The sequence below is a fragment of the Triticum aestivum genome, chromosome 6D (genome assembly GCF_018294505.1).
Source record: "Triticum aestivum cultivar Chinese Spring chromosome 6D, IWGSC CS RefSeq v2.1, whole genome shotgun sequence".
NCBI classification, from domain to species: Eukaryota; Viridiplantae; Streptophyta; class Magnoliopsida; order Poales; family Poaceae; genus Triticum; species Triticum aestivum.
In genome coordinates this window covers 344,600,714-344,618,928 of record NC_057811.1, presented here as the reverse complement: position 1 = coordinate 344,618,928, position 18,215 = coordinate 344,600,714, and the positions used below count along the sequence as shown (strand labels likewise).

The 18,215-nt window shown below is 46.2% G+C and overlaps 1 protein-coding gene across 1 annotated transcript; it reads right to left on the bottom strand.

Annotated features, from left to right (window-relative positions):
- Positions 1-13,754: 13,754 nt before the first annotated feature.
- On the bottom strand, positions 13,755-14,888 carry LOC123141607 (protein enabled homolog). The gene has a single exon (XM_044560704.1). The coding sequence runs from the start codon at positions 14,645-14,647 to the stop codon at positions 13,805-13,807; it is 843 nt and encodes a 280-aa protein (XP_044416639.1). The 5' UTR covers positions 14,648-14,888; the 3' UTR covers positions 13,755-13,804.
- Positions 14,889-18,215: the final 3,327 nt, after the last annotated feature.

Below are 18,215 nucleotides of genomic sequence, written 5' to 3'. Positions count from 1 at the left end.
TGTCATCAATCACCAAAAAGGGGGAGATTGTAAGTGCATCTAGTGCCACCCCTAGTTGGTTTCGGAGTATTGACGACAAACCTGGTTGAGGGACTAATGTGTTTGTGAGAATTGCAGGATAACACAGGTAGTAGTCCCTCATTGATTCGGTTTACCTACCGGAGATGACCCCTAAAAATGTATGAAGACATTGAAGGCAATGGTGGTATGTGAAGATATTCACATTGAAGACTATGACAAGAGAAGACATTGCGTGAAGACTATGGAGCGCGAAGACTTAGTTGTTTCGTTGTTTCCTTTTCTTCTTTGTTGAGTCATAGGAACCACCGTACTGTTAAGTGGGGTCCCAGTGAACAAAGTCAGAGTGACTGACGTGATGCTCAACCAAATCCTATGTCTTTGAGCTAAGACAATGAAAGCAAATCTTATCCAGAGCTGGATGAGTCAGCTTTACTTGTAGCCCAAGTCAAGCTGCCGCGTGTGTTTGAAATCTGACCGTTGGAACACGTGTCAGTTCCTTAGTGACCCAGGGTCATTTCGGACAAATCAGGTCGGGTTGCCTAGTGGCTATAAATAGCCCACCCCCTACACCATAAATTGGTGGCTGCTCGGAGTTAGTACACGGCTTTTGTCGTTTGAGAGCAACCCACCTCCGAAGCTTTTGAGAGAGAGAAATCCTTGCGAGGACAAAGCCCAAACACCCAGAGCCAAAGAGTGTTAGGCATCACTGAAGTCTTTCTGTCCGCGTGACCTGAAGACTTGTTACACTTGAGGACTGTGAATCCTCCAGCCGGTTAGGCGTCGTGTTCTGAGCATCCAAGAGTCATTGTGGATCTCCGGTGAACGAAGTCTGTGAAGGTTTGGAAGTCTACCTTGAAGACTTACCAGAGTGATTGGGCGAGGACTGGGTGTCCTTAGCTCAAGGGGAAGAAGGTGAAGACACGGTCTTCTGAGTTGAATCTCAGCCTCCCTAACCAGACGTACAGTTGTCACAGCAACTGGAACTGGTCCAACAAATCCTTGTCTTCGCCAAGCGACTGGTTCTATCGTCTCCCTCTCTTTATTTATAGTTTGTCTTCATGAAGTCATTGCCTGTTTACTTTACCTATGTGTCTTCACTGTGTGACTACTATCGTTGTTTGGCTTCATACCATCTTCCATCATGATCCTTACTACCTAACTGCTATTAGTCTTCGTGCTTTCACTTCATTGCATACTTGACTATGGCTTGCTTAGTGTAGTTTACCTTCCGCTGCATATCAATAGGTTCATTTCTATTGTTTGTCTTCGAAACTCTCATGTTTTGAAGACTTTCATAAAAATCGCCTATTCACCCCCCCTCTTGTCGATAACTAGCACTTTCAAGAAGCAATGAAGAGAAGGTAGGAGAGCTTGATAAAAGCCATGTGCCAGAATATACCTACCCATTGCGGAGTTCATAAAATGATAGCAATGAAGCACCCACTACCTAAGGTATCCAATGATGAAGCCTATAATGTATTTGTTGATCACGTTGCAGCCAAGGTACGTGAGCTAGGTTATGAAAGAAAGAAGTTGTACATTAAATTACCAGCTAAGCAAGAAGATGCTTTTGAGCCTACTATAGAAATTGAGATTGGTTTAAATAAGTTCAGTGATTTATGTTATCTAGGTGCTAGTGTTCCCACTATACCTAAATATGTTTATTATAGTCTCAATATAATCTTGGTCCTTATGTTACTATTGAGATTAGGTTGAATATGGCTAACTCCTCTTTTACTCAAGCGGTAGGGAGTAAGCATGGAGTTATAGTTCAAATAAATGATTGCCCTGTCATGATTGATCTGGTGATAGTTGATATGCCTGAAGATCCAATTGCTCCTACAATTCTCGGTAGTCATTTTCTAAGGACTATCAAAGCTGTGATAAATGTGTTCGAGTGAAATGTTAGATTTGACTTACCTACTAAATATCCTAATATCCATTTGTGAGACATTTCCCCAGGAAAAAAAAGAAGACCTACACCGGAGGGCATTGTCGTCTATGCCAGAAGATATGGTCTTGGTGTGTTTGCACCTACATGATCTTCACTACGGTCAAGCTAACTGGCTAAAAACAAGCGCTTCGTAGGCGGCAACCCACGCAAATAAAGTAGAAAAGTAAGTTTTGTCTTTGTTCTAATAAAAAGAGTGTTGAAGTTCTAGATAAAGAAATTGAGTTTGGAAGAGTCGTTCTAATCGAGGCTTTGTTATGTGCAAAAATGATTATGTGTTGTATTGACGTTTGAAGGGCTGGATATATGCCTATGTATTGTGTTGGGACTAACCCCGCAAGAATTTGAAGAAAAACAGAAGTTTCAGAAGAAAAGACGGCATAGCATGCAAGCCCCAAGGTCGTCTGGGTAGTCATATGACTCCCTTGTCGTTCTAATCAAGGCTTTGTTATGTGCAAAAATGATTATGTGTTGTATTGACGTTTGAAGGGCTGGATATATGCCTATGTATTGTGTTGGGACTAACCCCGCAAGAATTTGAAGAAAAACAGAAGTTTCAGAAGAAACAGAAGAAAAGACGGCGTAGCATGCAAGCACCAAGGTCGTCTGGGTAGTCATATGACTCCCTTGTGGTTCCATCAAAAAACAACAAGAGACAATAGTGTGATCGACGGCGTATCATGTGAGCGCCCGCTCCTATACGCAGTCGTATGAAATCTTCAAAGATACAGAGGGAATGTCCAATGCATTTGATGATGTTTAATGCGAGCGCCCTCGCTCACATAGGTGATCGTATGGAACCCTCAACCAAAAGAGAAAGAAGAACAGAGTGAATGACTGATACGTCTACAACATATCTATAATTTTTTATTGTTCCAAGCTATTATAGTATCAATCTTGAATGTTTTATATACACTTACAAGCAATTATATATCATTTTTTAGGACTAACCTATTAACTTAGTGTCCAGTGTCAGTTGTTGTTTTTGCCTGGTTTTGGTTTTTCAGAATATCAGTACCAAACGAAGTTCAAATGCCACTAAACTTTTTGGAGATTTTTTTCTGGACATACGAGACCCTAGAATCTTTGGGAGAGGACCAGAAGATGGAGCAGTGGGCCACGAGGCACCAGGGCGTGCCCAGGGGGTAGATGCGCCCTGGTGGCTCGTGGGGCCCACGTGGCTCCGTTTGACCTAACTCTGTCTCTATAAATTATCTAAAATCGGGAAACCACCTGGGGACACCACGAAATATTTTTTCCGCCGCCGCGAGTTCCTGTTCTCGAGAGATCCCATCTAGAGGCCTTTTTCGGCACTCTGCTGGAGGGGGAATCAATCACGGAGGGGTTCTACATCAACCTTACTTCCCTTCTGATGATGTGTGAGTAGTTTACCACAAACCTACGGGTCCATAGTTAGTAGCTAGATGTCTTCTTCTCTCTCTTTGATCTTCAATATAATGTTCTCCTCGATGTTCTTGGAGTTCTATTCGATGTAATCACTTTTTGCGGTGTGTTTGTTGGGATCCGATGAATTGTGAGTTTATGATCAGATTATCCATGAATATTATTTGAGTCTTCTCTGAACTCTTTCATGCATGACTATTATAGCTTCGTATTTCTCTCCAATCTACTGATTTGGTTTGGCCAACTAGATTGATTTTTCTTGCAATGGAAGAGGTGCTTTGTGATGGGTTAGATCTTGCGGTACTCAATCCCAGGGACAGAAGGGGACATGAGACGTATTTGTATCATTGCCATTAAGGATAGAAAGATGGGGTTTATTCATGCGTGAGTTTACTTTGTCTACATCATTTTATCTTGCTTAAGGCGTTGCTCCGTTCTTTATAAACTTAATACTCTATATGCATGTTGGATAGCGGTCGATGTGTGGAGTAATAGTAGTACATGCAGGCAGGAGTTGGTCTACTTGTCTCGAACATGATGCCTATATATATGATCATTGCCTTGGATATCGTCATGATTATTTGCTTTTCTATCGATTGCCCAACAGTAAATTTTTTTACCACCGTATGCTATCTTCAACAGAGAAGCCTCTAGTGAAAACTATGGCCCTCGGGTCCTCTTTTATCATATATTAAAACCCAAAAATACTTTGCTCCACTTTTTCTTTCTTTATTTTATTTTATATTTTTATTTATCTATTTATCATTACGAGATTTTATCCGTGCAATTTACTGCCAAGGGATTGACAACCCCCCTTGTAGCTAGATCTATCCTCTTTAGTTTGGTTTTCCCCATCTTAGAGTCCAAAGCCAAAAAAATCCAAGCCTTGTTGGTGCTGAGATCCTGTTGCTGCGTTCCTTGCATGTTCTTCATCTTTTAGATCTGCACCAAGTTCATCATTGTAGTTACTTTCAGATTGGATTGTTGTGTTGGAAAAAGAGAGAGCAAAAAAAGTGGAAAAATATATCAAAGATAAAGAAAAGAGTGGCAAAAAGTCAAGAGAGAAAGAAAGTGTTGTGTAAGATCCAAAAGTTTCAGCTTGGTAGAAAATTTTCAGAAGCTTGTGTGTTATGTATTTTTCAATCTTGGTGCAAAGGTCCAGCAAATCTATCCGCATACTTTCTTTGTCAACTTGATTTCAACACAAACCCCTTTTTTGTTTACCCCACCAAGCTCCACAAAAAGATGAAGCTGGTTCTTTGATCCCTGTCTTTCAATCGCTTTAATACATCCGAGAGAACTGCAATCTGATGTGAACCCATAAGAACTTTGGTGAATATAAGAGGCGATGTTGTGTGATTCCACTAAAATTATCCTACTTCACTTTTTAGGCCCACTAACATGGCAGGACCTACACCAAGGGTGCGTCCAAAGAACCATGGAGAAGAAAATCGCATGGCCACCTGCGCTAACGTGCAACGTCTATGTGTTGACGTTCTTCAAGAATTTAAGAGGATACTTGATGAGTGTCTTCCCATTGGTGCAAATGCGGTTTCACACTGACAATACCCTGCTGCTCATGAAGTACAACAAACAAGACATGCTCGAGGGCATGATGCTGCTACTCGTGGGAGTGTCACGACTACTCATCCAATGCAGCAAGGAGGACATGCTAGAGGGCATGTTGCTGCTGCTACTCGTGGGGACGACGATGTTGCTCTTGAATTGCAAAAGGTATGTCATGCTCAAGGGCAAAGTTGTGGCACCAGTCGGCACAACGATGACCCGCCGCAAAGCGTGACCGTGGTTGATGGACTGACTCCGGTGATTCATAACCCATGTTCACATGAGAAGCTCATTCCTAATTAATGTTGCCATCTTGACCACCACTATTGTCCCAACATCCATGAAATATGTGCTGCAAATTCCATGTGAGGAAGAGAGTCCACTATACAAAATCCTACAACTTGAGAGTTATAAAAATGGCAAGCTGAGTGACTCCACCAAAAGTGAGGAAGAGTGTCCACTTCCAAAAATCCCACAACTTGAGAGTGAAAAAGAAAAGTGAGTTGAGTGACTACACCAAATATGAGGGAGAACGTCCACTTCCCAAAATTCCACATATTGAGAGTGATAATAAAAGGGAGGTGAGTGAGTCCACAAAATGTGAGGATCAGATTATTCAACATGAGATTAGAGAATGAAATATCTCCAACCAAATATACCACACAATCAGCGAGAGAGGACCAATGAGTTGTGTGAGTCCACAAAATGTGAGGTTGAGACCATTCCACGCCATATTAGAGAGCTAAGAGATCCACAATCCTACATACCATACAATAAAAGTGAGAGGATAAGTGAGTTGTGTGAGTCCACTAAATTGGAGGTTGAGATTCTTCAACATGAGAGTAAGGAGATGAGTGATCTGCCACCAAAAGAAAATGAGCCATCCACCATATGAAAATAGAGAGGATTATTCAATTACTAGCTAACCTTTCACAAAATTCTATTTATTTGCAATATGTACAAATGCAAAAGTCATACCTATCAGCCATCTTGCAACGATGGGAGGACCAGATCCAGGAACAGTTGTGGTGCACGTGGAACACCACTACACAAGGTGCATATTTGCAGATTGATTTTCACCAAGGAATGGAAGTAATCAATGAGGTAAAACAAAAGAGATCATCCATTTTGATGAGACCAGAGGTATGCGCATATGAACTCTTGAAACACTAGCGAAATGAAATCAGAGAAAAAATGTTGGGTACATCCTTTAGCACACCATCAATCTCTTAGCATAATTTTTTCAACCTTGAAGACAAATGAAAGGAGTTCACAAACTTAAGACTAATGCATAATTGTTCAACTTTTTCTTTGCCTAGTTATTCTCTATTGTCCTCGTATAATTTTTTTGTCGACGATATAAGTCGAGGACAACTTTACTCCAAGAGAGGGAGGATGATATGGACATGGTCATGGTTGGTTACAAATTTGTACTCCCTAAAAATGTTAGTTGGAAGGAGTTATTGAGTTGAACAAAACATCATGTGGACATTCATAAACATTTGAAGAAGTTCGCGAAGGTGAAAGCTAGACTTATGCATTCGATAAGATCTTTGCATTGTTTCTTTGTACTGGCCTATTTTGTTTTATGTGATGACTAGCTAGAGTTGAGGATGAATCCATTTCAAGAGGTGGAGGATGATGAGGACATGACAACCATTTGTACACCCACGGTCATGAAAGGAAAAATTATAATAATTTGTGTCAAAGAAATACATGACTAGGTGAACGCTAACTTAAGTTCATACTACAATCATGAGCACATGCCTGCACCTTCATCTTTCTTGTTATTGATTGAACTCTGCTACAACGTCGAAGAAGGACAATGACTTCCAGCCGTGCAGAAACAATGTTTTCAAGACAAAGAGACAAAGTTAGGAGCTCATGAAGAAACAAGTCTGTTGTCGGAGAAGACAATGTTCTGACTCTGGCAAAACATTGTTATACTCGAGTTTAGCCATCTACATTTTGTGAAAGAATTCCCGAAGCCCAAGCTCGCTACTAAAGAAACAATGCTCAGACTCGGATGAAACAGTGTTTGGTTGTGTCAACAGTTCGCACATTCACGCCAGATTTCTGGAAGCTACCCCATTAAGTCCCGGGGCTGGTTTGTTTTCACACATATGCTAGTTCCCAAAGCTAGCTTCCTGCACAGCTATCCGGTTGTCCCTGGTTATAAACTCAATCCCCCCCCATTCTCTAGAGAAAAAAACTTTCAGCCAAAAACCACATTAGCTACAAGCTTGTAAACTACTAAGATCCGTGAGGTCTTGCTAATATTGCTCTTGTGGATTCACCATATCCGTAAGGAGTTTGGTTCCTCCTAATTCGTGCTATATGGTTCCGGTCGTTTTGTGTGGGTTCGTCCCGGTTTGTGGTTCTACGATTGTTCGGACATCGGGCTAGAGTTCTTGTAGCTCCGGTCGGCCATCCCCAACTACGGGTTGCATCCAACCTTGGCCAGTATAAAGCTAGTTATCCCGGCTATACCTGGCCATACCTCGGGCCGGGCCTAGCCAAGCCCGACACAAAAAAACAGGCCCGAGCCCGGCCCGGCCTGGCCGTCGGGCCTGTTTTCTGGGCCCGAGCCCGGCCCGAACACGTAAAAGCCCGTCGGGCTTCGGGCTGGCCCGGCCCGTCCTTCAGGAAAACGTGAAAACGATGGGCCCGGCCCGGCCCGGCCTTCGGGCTCAAAATCTAGGCCGGAGCCCGGCCCGGGAGCGGCGTCGGGCCGAGCCGGGTTGGGCTTTTTCGGGCCGGGCTGCCCATGGCCAGGACTAATCCCGACTGCTTCCAGCTATTTATCCTTCCCAATTCAATTATGCACCTATCACCAAGAGGACGACGTGGCTGGAGGGGGGATTATGTGAAGTATTAACGAGCATTGGACTCTGAAGGATTACTAAATATGCATGCCCCATTACAAGGCACCGACAATTAGCCAACATTTAAGAAATCAAACAATAGAAAACTTTTATTTATAGGCCAGTGAATCTAGGCTTAGTGCCTTCGCCTGGTATACCTCGTTGGAAATATTAGCACTTTCTCGATTAATTTAATTCACGAGTAGACAGTAAATATGGCAAATACGGTATGCATCTCATACCGATACCTAAGCATGTGAGCACGTACAGTACATAGAACCGAACCATCTATGAACAGCATATATACGGCTAGCACATGAACAAGCAAACAGGGGATGAACGAGTCATACCCTCTGATTGGCCAGGCCAACGCGGCGGCGGTAGCAGCAGCCTCGGCATCAGCCAAGGCCTTCTTCTTGGCGACTTCGTCGTCAGCCATGGAGTCGATGTAGAGGAAGTAGTGGAAGCAGAGGCGGACAATGGCGCTTCTGTAAGCGACTCGTTAATTAATTAACCATTCCTGAGCGGCAAAAATAAGCTTCGGCTCGGCTCATTTCCGCAACCCGCAACCCGCGGCGCGCGCGTCATGACGAGGCGTGGCGTGGCGAGGCGAGGCGGGCGGCGGAGGAGGAGGAGCGCGCGTGTACAGCTCCCAATAGCAAGTGATGGAGCAGCCCTTACAAAGAGGTCTCACTCTTCTTACTGTAGCAGTATGGGACTAAACTTCCCACACTTCCCACCACTTGCTGTACACATGCATGGGCCTTAGAGATTAACTAGGGATTATTGTCTTATATGGGCCTAAGCCCATCCATAATCCATCATACCTTTGGCCCAACATGACGGTAATTTCTTTTCTGAATTTTCTACTTCCTCTGTTTCTAAATATATGTCTTTTTAGAGATTTCAATATAAACTACATACGGATGTACATAGACATCGTTTAGAGTGTAGATTCATTCATTTTGCTCTGTATGTTGTTCATATTGGAATCCCTAAAAAAACTTATATTTAAGAACGGAGGAATATGAACCAGGTATATTTACCCCCACGCAGTTCTAGTCAGACTGCTAATTTGGTGCCGAATGTTGCAGTGACTAATTTGTTTTACTTTCTACACTTTCAGACAGAGTGGAGGAAACAAAGCAGTTGTGCCATTAACCAGGGTACGGAGCAGTTGGGTCATAAAAATTTAGGACAGGGTCTGCTCCTCTGAACGTGCAGTGCAAAACAAGATGCCATCATAGGGTTCATATACCATTGGCCCATTCAGAGCATGATCTTGTTTAGGAGAGAGCACAGACCAGAGGGGCTTCTGAAGCGACCGTAGAGAACATGAAAATGCGATATTGTGGCACTACACGGGGACATTCCTTCTTCCTTTGATCTTCGCTGGGATGGGAGCAGAGAGCAGTGATAGGACGGCAGCCGCCCAACTCAAGTAATCATGCTTGTTCCTTGCTTAAAGGAGAGCCCTTGCTTTCCTTTACAAGTCTTGATCCTTTCCTGTTCCTCAATTGCCAAGCAAAAGTTAATGGCTTGCCCAGCACTTTTAACTTTTAAGACTTTGGATGTGTTACTAAACTAGGAACGATGAAATTATACCTACTGGTACGTGAAGTGCCATCACTTTACTTTATGGGAAACAAGTGAGGCTGATCGTCAGTGAGAATTTCCGGAATGAAATCTGCAGTTTGACAGTGTGTTGTTTAGTCAGTTTAGGTCTTGATCCCATGTGTTTTACTACTAACATAGCCTGTCCATGGTGTTCGTCGACCATTACCCTGTCAGTAGACAAACAAGTAGATCACAATTATGGCTCCCAATAAATGAGGTCGCTCCTGGTTTGGTTTGCTGGGGTTTCGCTTGACAAGTAGGGAGAGACCATTCAATTCTGGAAATCATTTTCTTGTCAGTAGCCAGCTACTGTACTAATTAGTTTGCAGGATAAAAGAGTGCACACCAAGACAAGGAGTTACTATAACCATGTGATGGACTGATGAATTTACGACCCTCACGTGTTCTCCTTTTCTAGGTCAGAAATACTCTGGACTTCCAGATGCTGAAGCTTGGACTTGATGGCCGCTCATGTGCTGGACTACTGGTGCCTGCCTGAGATGTATTATCCCTTACCTTCAGTGTTTAAACAAATCACAACCTCTTCCAGTGCAGCTGCGTTTATTTTAACCCAGTTGTGCTCTCCTTCCCATTAATTAATTCGCCTATGATTCTGTGAGTCTCCTCTGCATATCATAAGTACAATATTGCTAATGCACATTCCAGCATCAACACCAGTGATGGAGGTGACCGTAGGAGTAGAGTACACGTCCTATGTGTACATCCACATCTGCCACGTACTGTGCATTTGAATTTACCTCGACTTGTTGAATAAGACTGGGCATTTCAAATGCATCCTTCTTTCCATGGACTCTCCAACCCAGAAAGAACATGTGGGCCCCCACAGCACTGCCAAAACTGATCGAGTATTTGAATGTACCTTCGAGATGAGCTGATTCAAACTTGAGTCATGCATGGCACCTTGAGTTTTGCAACTGCTACTCATTCGGGTTGCCTTCCTTTTAAGGCCTTTAGAAGTTTGAGCTTTTCAAGTAACTTGTGCAGGAGAGGAGCGCTTTATACATTGATGCCCTTTATTTGGGCTGATTCAGTTGGACTAGAAAGTGATCAAAAACTATGCCCGAAAGCCGAAAGTGCATTATTTTTTGAACGGTGGATTCAAACTTTACAATAGAGATCCTAGTCACGCAAGCAAAAATGGCTTTGATCTGTTAGGGAACAGCCTGAGTTCTGAGCCGGTGTCTCTAGCTCATTTTACGACACGATTTGAACACGGAATATCAAAGTTCATTGAGGGCAATCGGGATAAATCCTGGTGCTCTGAACGGGCGTTCAAACATTTTCGGGGAAGCAAAAAGCTATTGGTGCATGGCCGCAAGTATGCGAGAAAGCTACGCTGGTGATGATGTCGAAAGTACAGATAAGATGCAATCAGTAGCATGCATGAAGCAAGAAACCAGACGCAGAACTGGCATATTGTATGTTTTCCAGATCGTGGAAAAACGAGAAGCTGGTAGTGAAAGAAAGGCGCCAAAGGTAGTAGAGCAATAAGCACGCGGAGTATACGTACACTCATTGTTCCCTCGAACAGAAAATGAAAAGGGGAATTTTATACGAGTGATCACCGTTCAATCGCCGCCTGGGCGATATTTAAATCGAACGAAGATGATGTGTTGTGTTCCATACTATCGTTCTGAAGATGATTGATCTTGGCAGAATACGGGTCTGACAGGTCTGTCCGTATTCAAAGATCGTGTGTATATTGGGATAGTGCGGATGTGCAGTACACAACTTCGAGAAGATGAGCTTCCATGTTCGTCTCTGATTATACTGTCCATGTGTCTTGCAAATCTGGTTCCTCAGTGTTTCTATTAATTAATATTACATGATCCCGCGGCTATGGAATTGCTCAGATTCGGGCCGGGGCACAATCCTCGCTTGGCTTGTCGATGCTGGCAACGGCGATGCTTGCGAACTCCGTTCCCTCCTTGGAGGCGCTCCTATGGCCTCTTTCTGTGCCCCTCTTCGAGCACCGGGGGAAACCCTAGGTCTGATTCCTCGGATCGGACGGTGGCGGCACCACGGCGTCGTCCTCCTTCTTGAAGGCACTGTCTTGTTGGCTCGCGGTGTCCCCGGTTTTCGTTTTTGGAGATGTTGGACCTCATGTTGGTTCGGACTGCCGCTCAAGGCGTGGTTTTCAGGGCGCTATGTACGACTTCCGCGGTGCTTCTCCCATGTCTTCTGGCTCTGTCTAGGCTGGGTCCTCCTGCCCACTTCCCGACCTCCCAGCGCATTGGTGGGGTACGTTGATCCGACGATCGAGCCTGGAGCAGTGGATGCGGGGCGGACGTTCTCGTGAGGTGCGACGCGGTCTGAGTTCTTGTGTCCCGCCTCCTCGCCCTCTATGGCTAGAGGCCGGATTAGGGGGGTTAGCTGTGTTTTTTCTTGTCTTGACCTGAGCATCCCATGTCTTTCTGCTCCGAGCATCATGTTCACGCCCTCGTGCGTCTGTGTCATGTGATTTATCCTCTCTTGATTAGAGGGGGGGGGGGGTTATAGAAAATGCAGACGAGCTCATGGCATCAACGTCTTCCGTCACAGAATTGCAGGTTGGTGCCCCCCTCCCCCCGACTGCTTCCACCGCCCCTCTCTCCCCTTGCAACAACGTATGGAGCGGGTTGCAGCGCCGCGCCTCGGCCTTGCAGCAACGTATGGGCGCCTCCTGAGCTCGTTGGAGGAGCGGTTTACGAGAGGATAAGGGAGAGGAGAGTATTCGATGGTCTAGTTTTCTTCAATGTTGACGATGGGGAGAAGGAAAAGAGGTTGTGATTTCTCGTATGGAGATGGGTATAGCATAAGGCGAAGTGTGTGGGCCAGTAGGTCATATGGCAGACGCGCGACGCGGTCGATGTTTGACGTAAGATTCCTCGATTGAATAGAAGTGTTTCCCTAGAAGATATTTATAAAAGCATCTTCAGTAGCTCCCCTATCCATAAAAAAGTATCATTTAGGGAAAGTTGAGGTAGAAAATAGCCGTCCAACATCTTTTCCCCTATAATTTGGCAGGCTGAACCCACCTGAAATGTCACGTGAGGATACCCTCGCACAACCGCCGCTCCCCCCGCGCCGTGTCTAGGCCTTCCCATGCCGCCACGTCTCGCATGCCCCGCCTCACTGCACCAGCCGCCCCATGCCACCACGCTCTCCTCCCCATTGTGGATTTGGAATTGTTATCAAGTATGTGTCTTTGATATAATATTGTTTGAATTATTATGATGTATCATTTGTATGCTTGTTTAATGGATAATAAGAAAGAAAATTACAAAACAAGTTTACGGAAACTAATAAAAGTAGTCATAAGACAACTTTTCCTAAGTTATATAGACAACGCGTAGAACGACTTTTACAGATAGTTTTTTAATCAACTATTGAAGATGCTCTAAGGATTGCAATTCATCAATTTTTTATGGATGTGGCTAGGTCACCGTCGACTGAGATTTACCAAGTATCAGTCAAGTGACATAACATGTTAGAGAGAAAAAAATTGAAAAGAAAATTTTGTATAGATCTTAATGTAAGATTTCACTGATATAGCATCGACGAAGTCTCAGTCGACTGAGACTTAGGACTGGTTTTTTATATAAAAAACCATTAAATCCGCATGGATTTTGAGGCATATTGTGCAATTTCGTTGCAAACACAGACAGTACGGTTGCTCCTCGCAAACGACACAAGCCCGCGCACCCTTTACCGTGACCAAGACCTGAAAAGCCGTAGGCCGCTGCTCCATCCATGCATTCACGCATGCAGCTGCAGGCAGGAGCGAGTAGAGACATCACGTGGCGAACAGAGACGCCTGAATTGAAGACAAGACGAGCAGTGCCAAACGCAAACGCCTCCTCCTCTTTAACGCGCCTGGCCCGGCTCATACTCACAGGCCGATCAGCCGTGCATCGGTCCATCCCCTTCCCCGCTCAGCGGCACGGCGTCCCATTCCCAGGCACGCGCTCTCCTCTGATGACACTGATACGATGCGATGCGACGCCGGCCGTTCCATTCCCTTTGTCTTACCTCAAGACGAAAGCCTCAAAAGCCTCCCCCTCCCCATCGAACACGACAACTCCCGGGAATAATAAACCAACCACAGTGCGACTGCCACAGTGGCCCGCTGCACGTACCCGCGCCCGGACGCAAGGCGAGCATAGACACACTTGCACAGTACAGCACTACAGGTGCACCAAGTGCAGGGTGGTACGGCGACTGTACATGCCTTAACCCGCTAACCGCTCCGACTGGGTGTGTGATCGGGTCGACGGGGATTTACCAAAAACTATTACATGCATGCAGTTGATGGTTAACACGGGAGTGAGTGCCAAAATCAATATTAGCGGCAGAGGTTACTGGACTGGGCATTGTTTATTTACAGCTTGTAGATGATGAGGAAGCATGGGAGCACCGCCCGCCGATCGAACACCACCAGCTCGCCCTTGCCGCCGCGGACGGAGTCGTACTCCTTGCCGGCGGCCTCGGAGCATGGCCCCTCCGCCACCCGCCCGGCGATCACCCTGCACAGGAACATGGCCCGCCGGCCGGTCTCCGGCCCGCGCCCGCTGGCGTGCGCGCCGCCGCTGCCGTCGAAGGTCCGGACGACGCGCAGGGACGCGCTGTCCGAGGAGGAGCTCCCGTGCGGCGGGGCCGGGGAGAAGCGCATCATCTCGTTGCCGTCGGCGGCGCTGCGGGAGGCGCCCCCGGCCCGGGCGCGCACGGCGGCGCGGTAGTCCTCGAAGCGCGCCACGGCGCGCGCCTGGTTGTGGACGCGGAACAGCATCTCCACCTCCCCCGCGAACGCGCCACCGGCAGCAGCGGCCGGCGCCGGCGGGAGAGGAGACCACGACGAGAGGAAGATGATCTCGACCACCTGCCGCGAGGAGTGCCCCGCCGGGAGCTCGGTCAGCGCCGGCAGCGGGCCGAGCGGGCCGGGAGGAGGCGACGGCGGCACGGACGTCGGCTTCGCCGCCTTGGGCTTCTTGGTCCCCGAACTAGTCTTCGAGCTCGATTTGAGCTTGGGCTTGCACGAGGAGACGTCCCCTTGGGCGTCGCCGGAGCTGGCGCAGCTCGACGGGAGGAGGAGGTGCGACTTCTTTGGCAGTGCCGCGACATTGGCAGCGACGTCATCGGCCGCCATGGACTTGCAGTGAAGGGACCGGACCCAGCTCGCCGAGGCCGTCGGACGGCGCCCGAGCGGCGGAGGCTTCTCCGGCATGAGTCGGCCGGCAGCTAGCTGACGTTGTGTTTTGTAGTGCTGCTGTCTCGTCTTGGCTCTCGCTGGGCAGACTGAGACTGAGTGAGGGAGGTGGTGGTGGCGTGGTAAAGTAGGAGGCGAATGCTTATTGTGGTAGTGTTCCTGTCGCTCGGCAATTTGTATGCTCCAAACTTAGCTGCCGAGGTAATGGCAGTGCAGGTGGAGATGCTGCTGCCAACTGGCCTTGTAGCGCCGCAGTCAGTACTGGCCAGTACTAGTAATACAAGAAGAAGAATTACTACGCCAATTTACTAGTGCTACTCCACTGGTGTGCAATTTGTGGTGGACCGGCCGGCAAGGCTTTTCTGGCGGATCGATCCTGGTGACCAGTGTTGACTGTTCAAACTGTTATTTTAGACCGCTGTTGACGACAGTTAAAACGAGGCAGCCATGCATGTTGGCCTGCGGAGTTATGGTGTTGTTTGTGAACTCTTTGATTGTGTTGGTCCTTCAGCTCTCACTAGTAGAAAAAGAATCAAATGTGTGCATTAGTGCCGGTTTACTTTTGAGCCGGCACTAATGTGTGCATTAGTGCCGGTTTCAACGGCTAGCCGGCCGCTTTCATTAGTACCGGTTCGTGGCCGACCTTTAGCATCGGTTCGTGCCACGGACCGGTACTAAAGTGAGTGGTGGCAGGATGTTGTCGGTACTAAAGGTCGTCCTACATAAACCCTTCCTCCACTCGAGCTCGCTCTGTTCTTCCCCTTTCCCCCCTCCTCTCTGTTCTTCCCTTCTTCCTCTCAAGCTCATCACACATTTTGCCCAAAATTTGTCAAGATTTGAAGGCCTCCATTCATTCAAATGATCACAAAGGTTAGCAACTTTGTCCTTTCATCTCTCATTGCTAGATTAGCTCTTGCAATGCTTTGTATAGTGATTAATTTATGAGCTTAGTAATTTGGGAGGAAATATATGTGCTAGTATTTGATTTATATGCAATTTGATGTTAAAAATAACACTTAGTTTGCGTATGTAGGTGTGGTTTACTTAGTGCCTTCTAAATCTCCGTCGTAACCACAGTCGATCGCCCGCACCGTTCCGTCGCCGGCACCACCTTGTGGTGAGCCTCTTGTTCATGAATGTTTTACATTACCAAATTGATGTTTGTGTGATTTGGATATATAGTTACTCGTATAATTATCTTACCCGTACGTTGTTTGTTATACATAGTGCCATGGTTTTGATATCCGTCCCCGTCGGCCCTCGTCCTTGTTATGATTCGGATGTGGTATATTCTCTTTTAAAACTAGTTGTTGCATTTCGTGTTTATGAAAAATTATGCCCATCAAGTTGACATAGATATTTTTGTCTAGGAGGTTTGTGAACCGGAAATTCCAACCGACCCTATTGTCGAGAGGTTAAATTTAGTTGAAAGAGAAAATGAGTATTTGAAGAAAAATTGAAAAGAATTGAGGGGGAGAAGATGGAATTGGAGTTGCATGTTGCCGATGTCGTCGATGATCACAAGATCAAGATGGAGAAAATGTGCTTGAAGATTAGAAAGATTAGAAAATATGTCATTGATAGTGAGGCTTGGTATCATTATGCTGTTGGATCAATTGTTACCTTAGTTGCGATCTTGATCGCATTTGTTGTTGCATTTAAATTCTTTAGTTAGAGAGTTATTTGTTTGTTGCATTTAAGTCTTGTATGAACTTTATGTATGAATTTGTATTAATTTGGTCTTTTCGGTGTTGTGTAATGAAGATGAGACGACAATGGATGTACGATGACCGATGCTCTCCCGGGTTCATTAATGGCGTGCAAACTTTTCTGCTTGCGGTTGAGGCAAACAAGCGGGCGGATGGTTTTATGCCTTGTCCATGTTTAGTCTGTAAGAATGATCACAATTACTCTACGTCAAGAACCATTCACGTCCATCTGTTTAAGTCCGGTTTCATGCCCCACTATAATGTTTGGACCAAGCACGGAGAAAGAGGGGTTATGATGGAAGACAATGAAGAAGAAGAGGACGACGACAACTATCCTGGTCATGGGTTCCCTGAATACGATGATACAACAATGGGGGAAGAAGCTGAGCCGGCAATGCGGGAAGAAGCTGAAGAAGAGGCATCAGATGAGCCCGCTGATGATCTAGGTCGGGCCATTGCCGATGCAAAGAGAAACTGCGCAAGTGATTTGGAGAAGAAGTCGCAGCGCATGTTAGAGGATCACAAGAAATTGTTGTACCCGAATTGCGAAGTTGACAAGAAAAAGTTGGGCACCACACTGGAATTGCTGCAATGGAAGGCAGAGAATGGTGTATCTGACAAGGGATTTGGAAAGTTGCTGGTAGTGATAAAGAATATGCTTCCAAAGGACAACCAATTACCCGAGAGTACGTACGAAGCAAAGAAGGTTGTCTGCCCTCTAGGGTTAGAGGTGCAGAAGATACATGCATGCCCTAATGACTGCATCCTCTACCGCGGTGAGTACGAGGATTTGAACGCTTGCCCGGTATGCGGTGCATTGCGCTATAAGATCAGGCGCGATGACCCTGGTGATGTCGAGGGCGAGCGCCCCAGGAAGAAGATTCCTGCCAAGGTGATGTGGTATGCTTCTATAATACCACGGTTGAAACGTTTGTTCCAAAACAAAGAGCATGCCAAGGCGATGCGATGGCACAGAGAAGACCGTAAGAAAGACGGAAAGTTGAGAGTACCCGCTGACGGGTCGCAGTGGAGAAAAATCGAAAGAAAGTACGGGAAGGAGTTTGTAGATGACGCAAGGAACGTATGGTTTGGTCTAAGCGCAGATGGCATTAATCCTTTTGGGGAGCAGAGCAGCGACCATAGCACCTGCCCTGTGACTCTATGTTTTATAACCTTCCTCCTTGGTTGTGCATGAAGCGGAAGTTCATTATGATGCTAGTGCTCATCCAAGGCCCTAAGCAACCTGGCAACGACATTGATGTGTACCTAAGGCCATTAGTTGAAGAACTGTTACAGTTGTGGAATGGAACAGGTGTATATGCGTGAGATGAGCACATGCGGGAAGAATTTGACCTAAAGGCCTTGCTGTTCGTGACCATCAATGATTGGCCTGCTCTCAGTAACCTTTCAGGACAGACAAACAAGGGATACCACGCATGCACGCACTGTTTGGATGATACCGATAGTATATATTTGGACAATTGTAGGAAGAATGTGTACCTGGGACATCGTCGATTTCTTCCGAGCAGGCATCCCGTAAGAAAGAAAGGCAAGCATTTCAAAGGTGAGGCGGATCACCGGACGAAGCCACGCCACCGTACTGGTGCTGATGTACATGATATGGTCAAGGATTTGAAGGTAGTCTTTGGAAAGGGTCCTGGCGGACAACCTGTTCCTAATGACGCTGACGGACGCGCACCCATGTGGAAGAACAAATCTATATTTTGGGACCTGCCCTATTGGAAAGACCTAGAGGTCCGCTCTATAATCGACGTGATGCACGTGACGAAGAATCTTTGCGTGACCCTGCTTGGCTTCTTGGGTGTGTATGGGAAGACAAAAGGTACACCTGAGCCACGGGAGGACCAGCAACGTAT

Coding starts and splice junctions, on each gene's coding strand:
- LOC123141607 (XM_044560704.1), bottom strand. CDS start 14,647: ATGCCGGAGAAGCCTCCGCCGCTCGGGCGCCGTCCGACGGCCTCGGCG.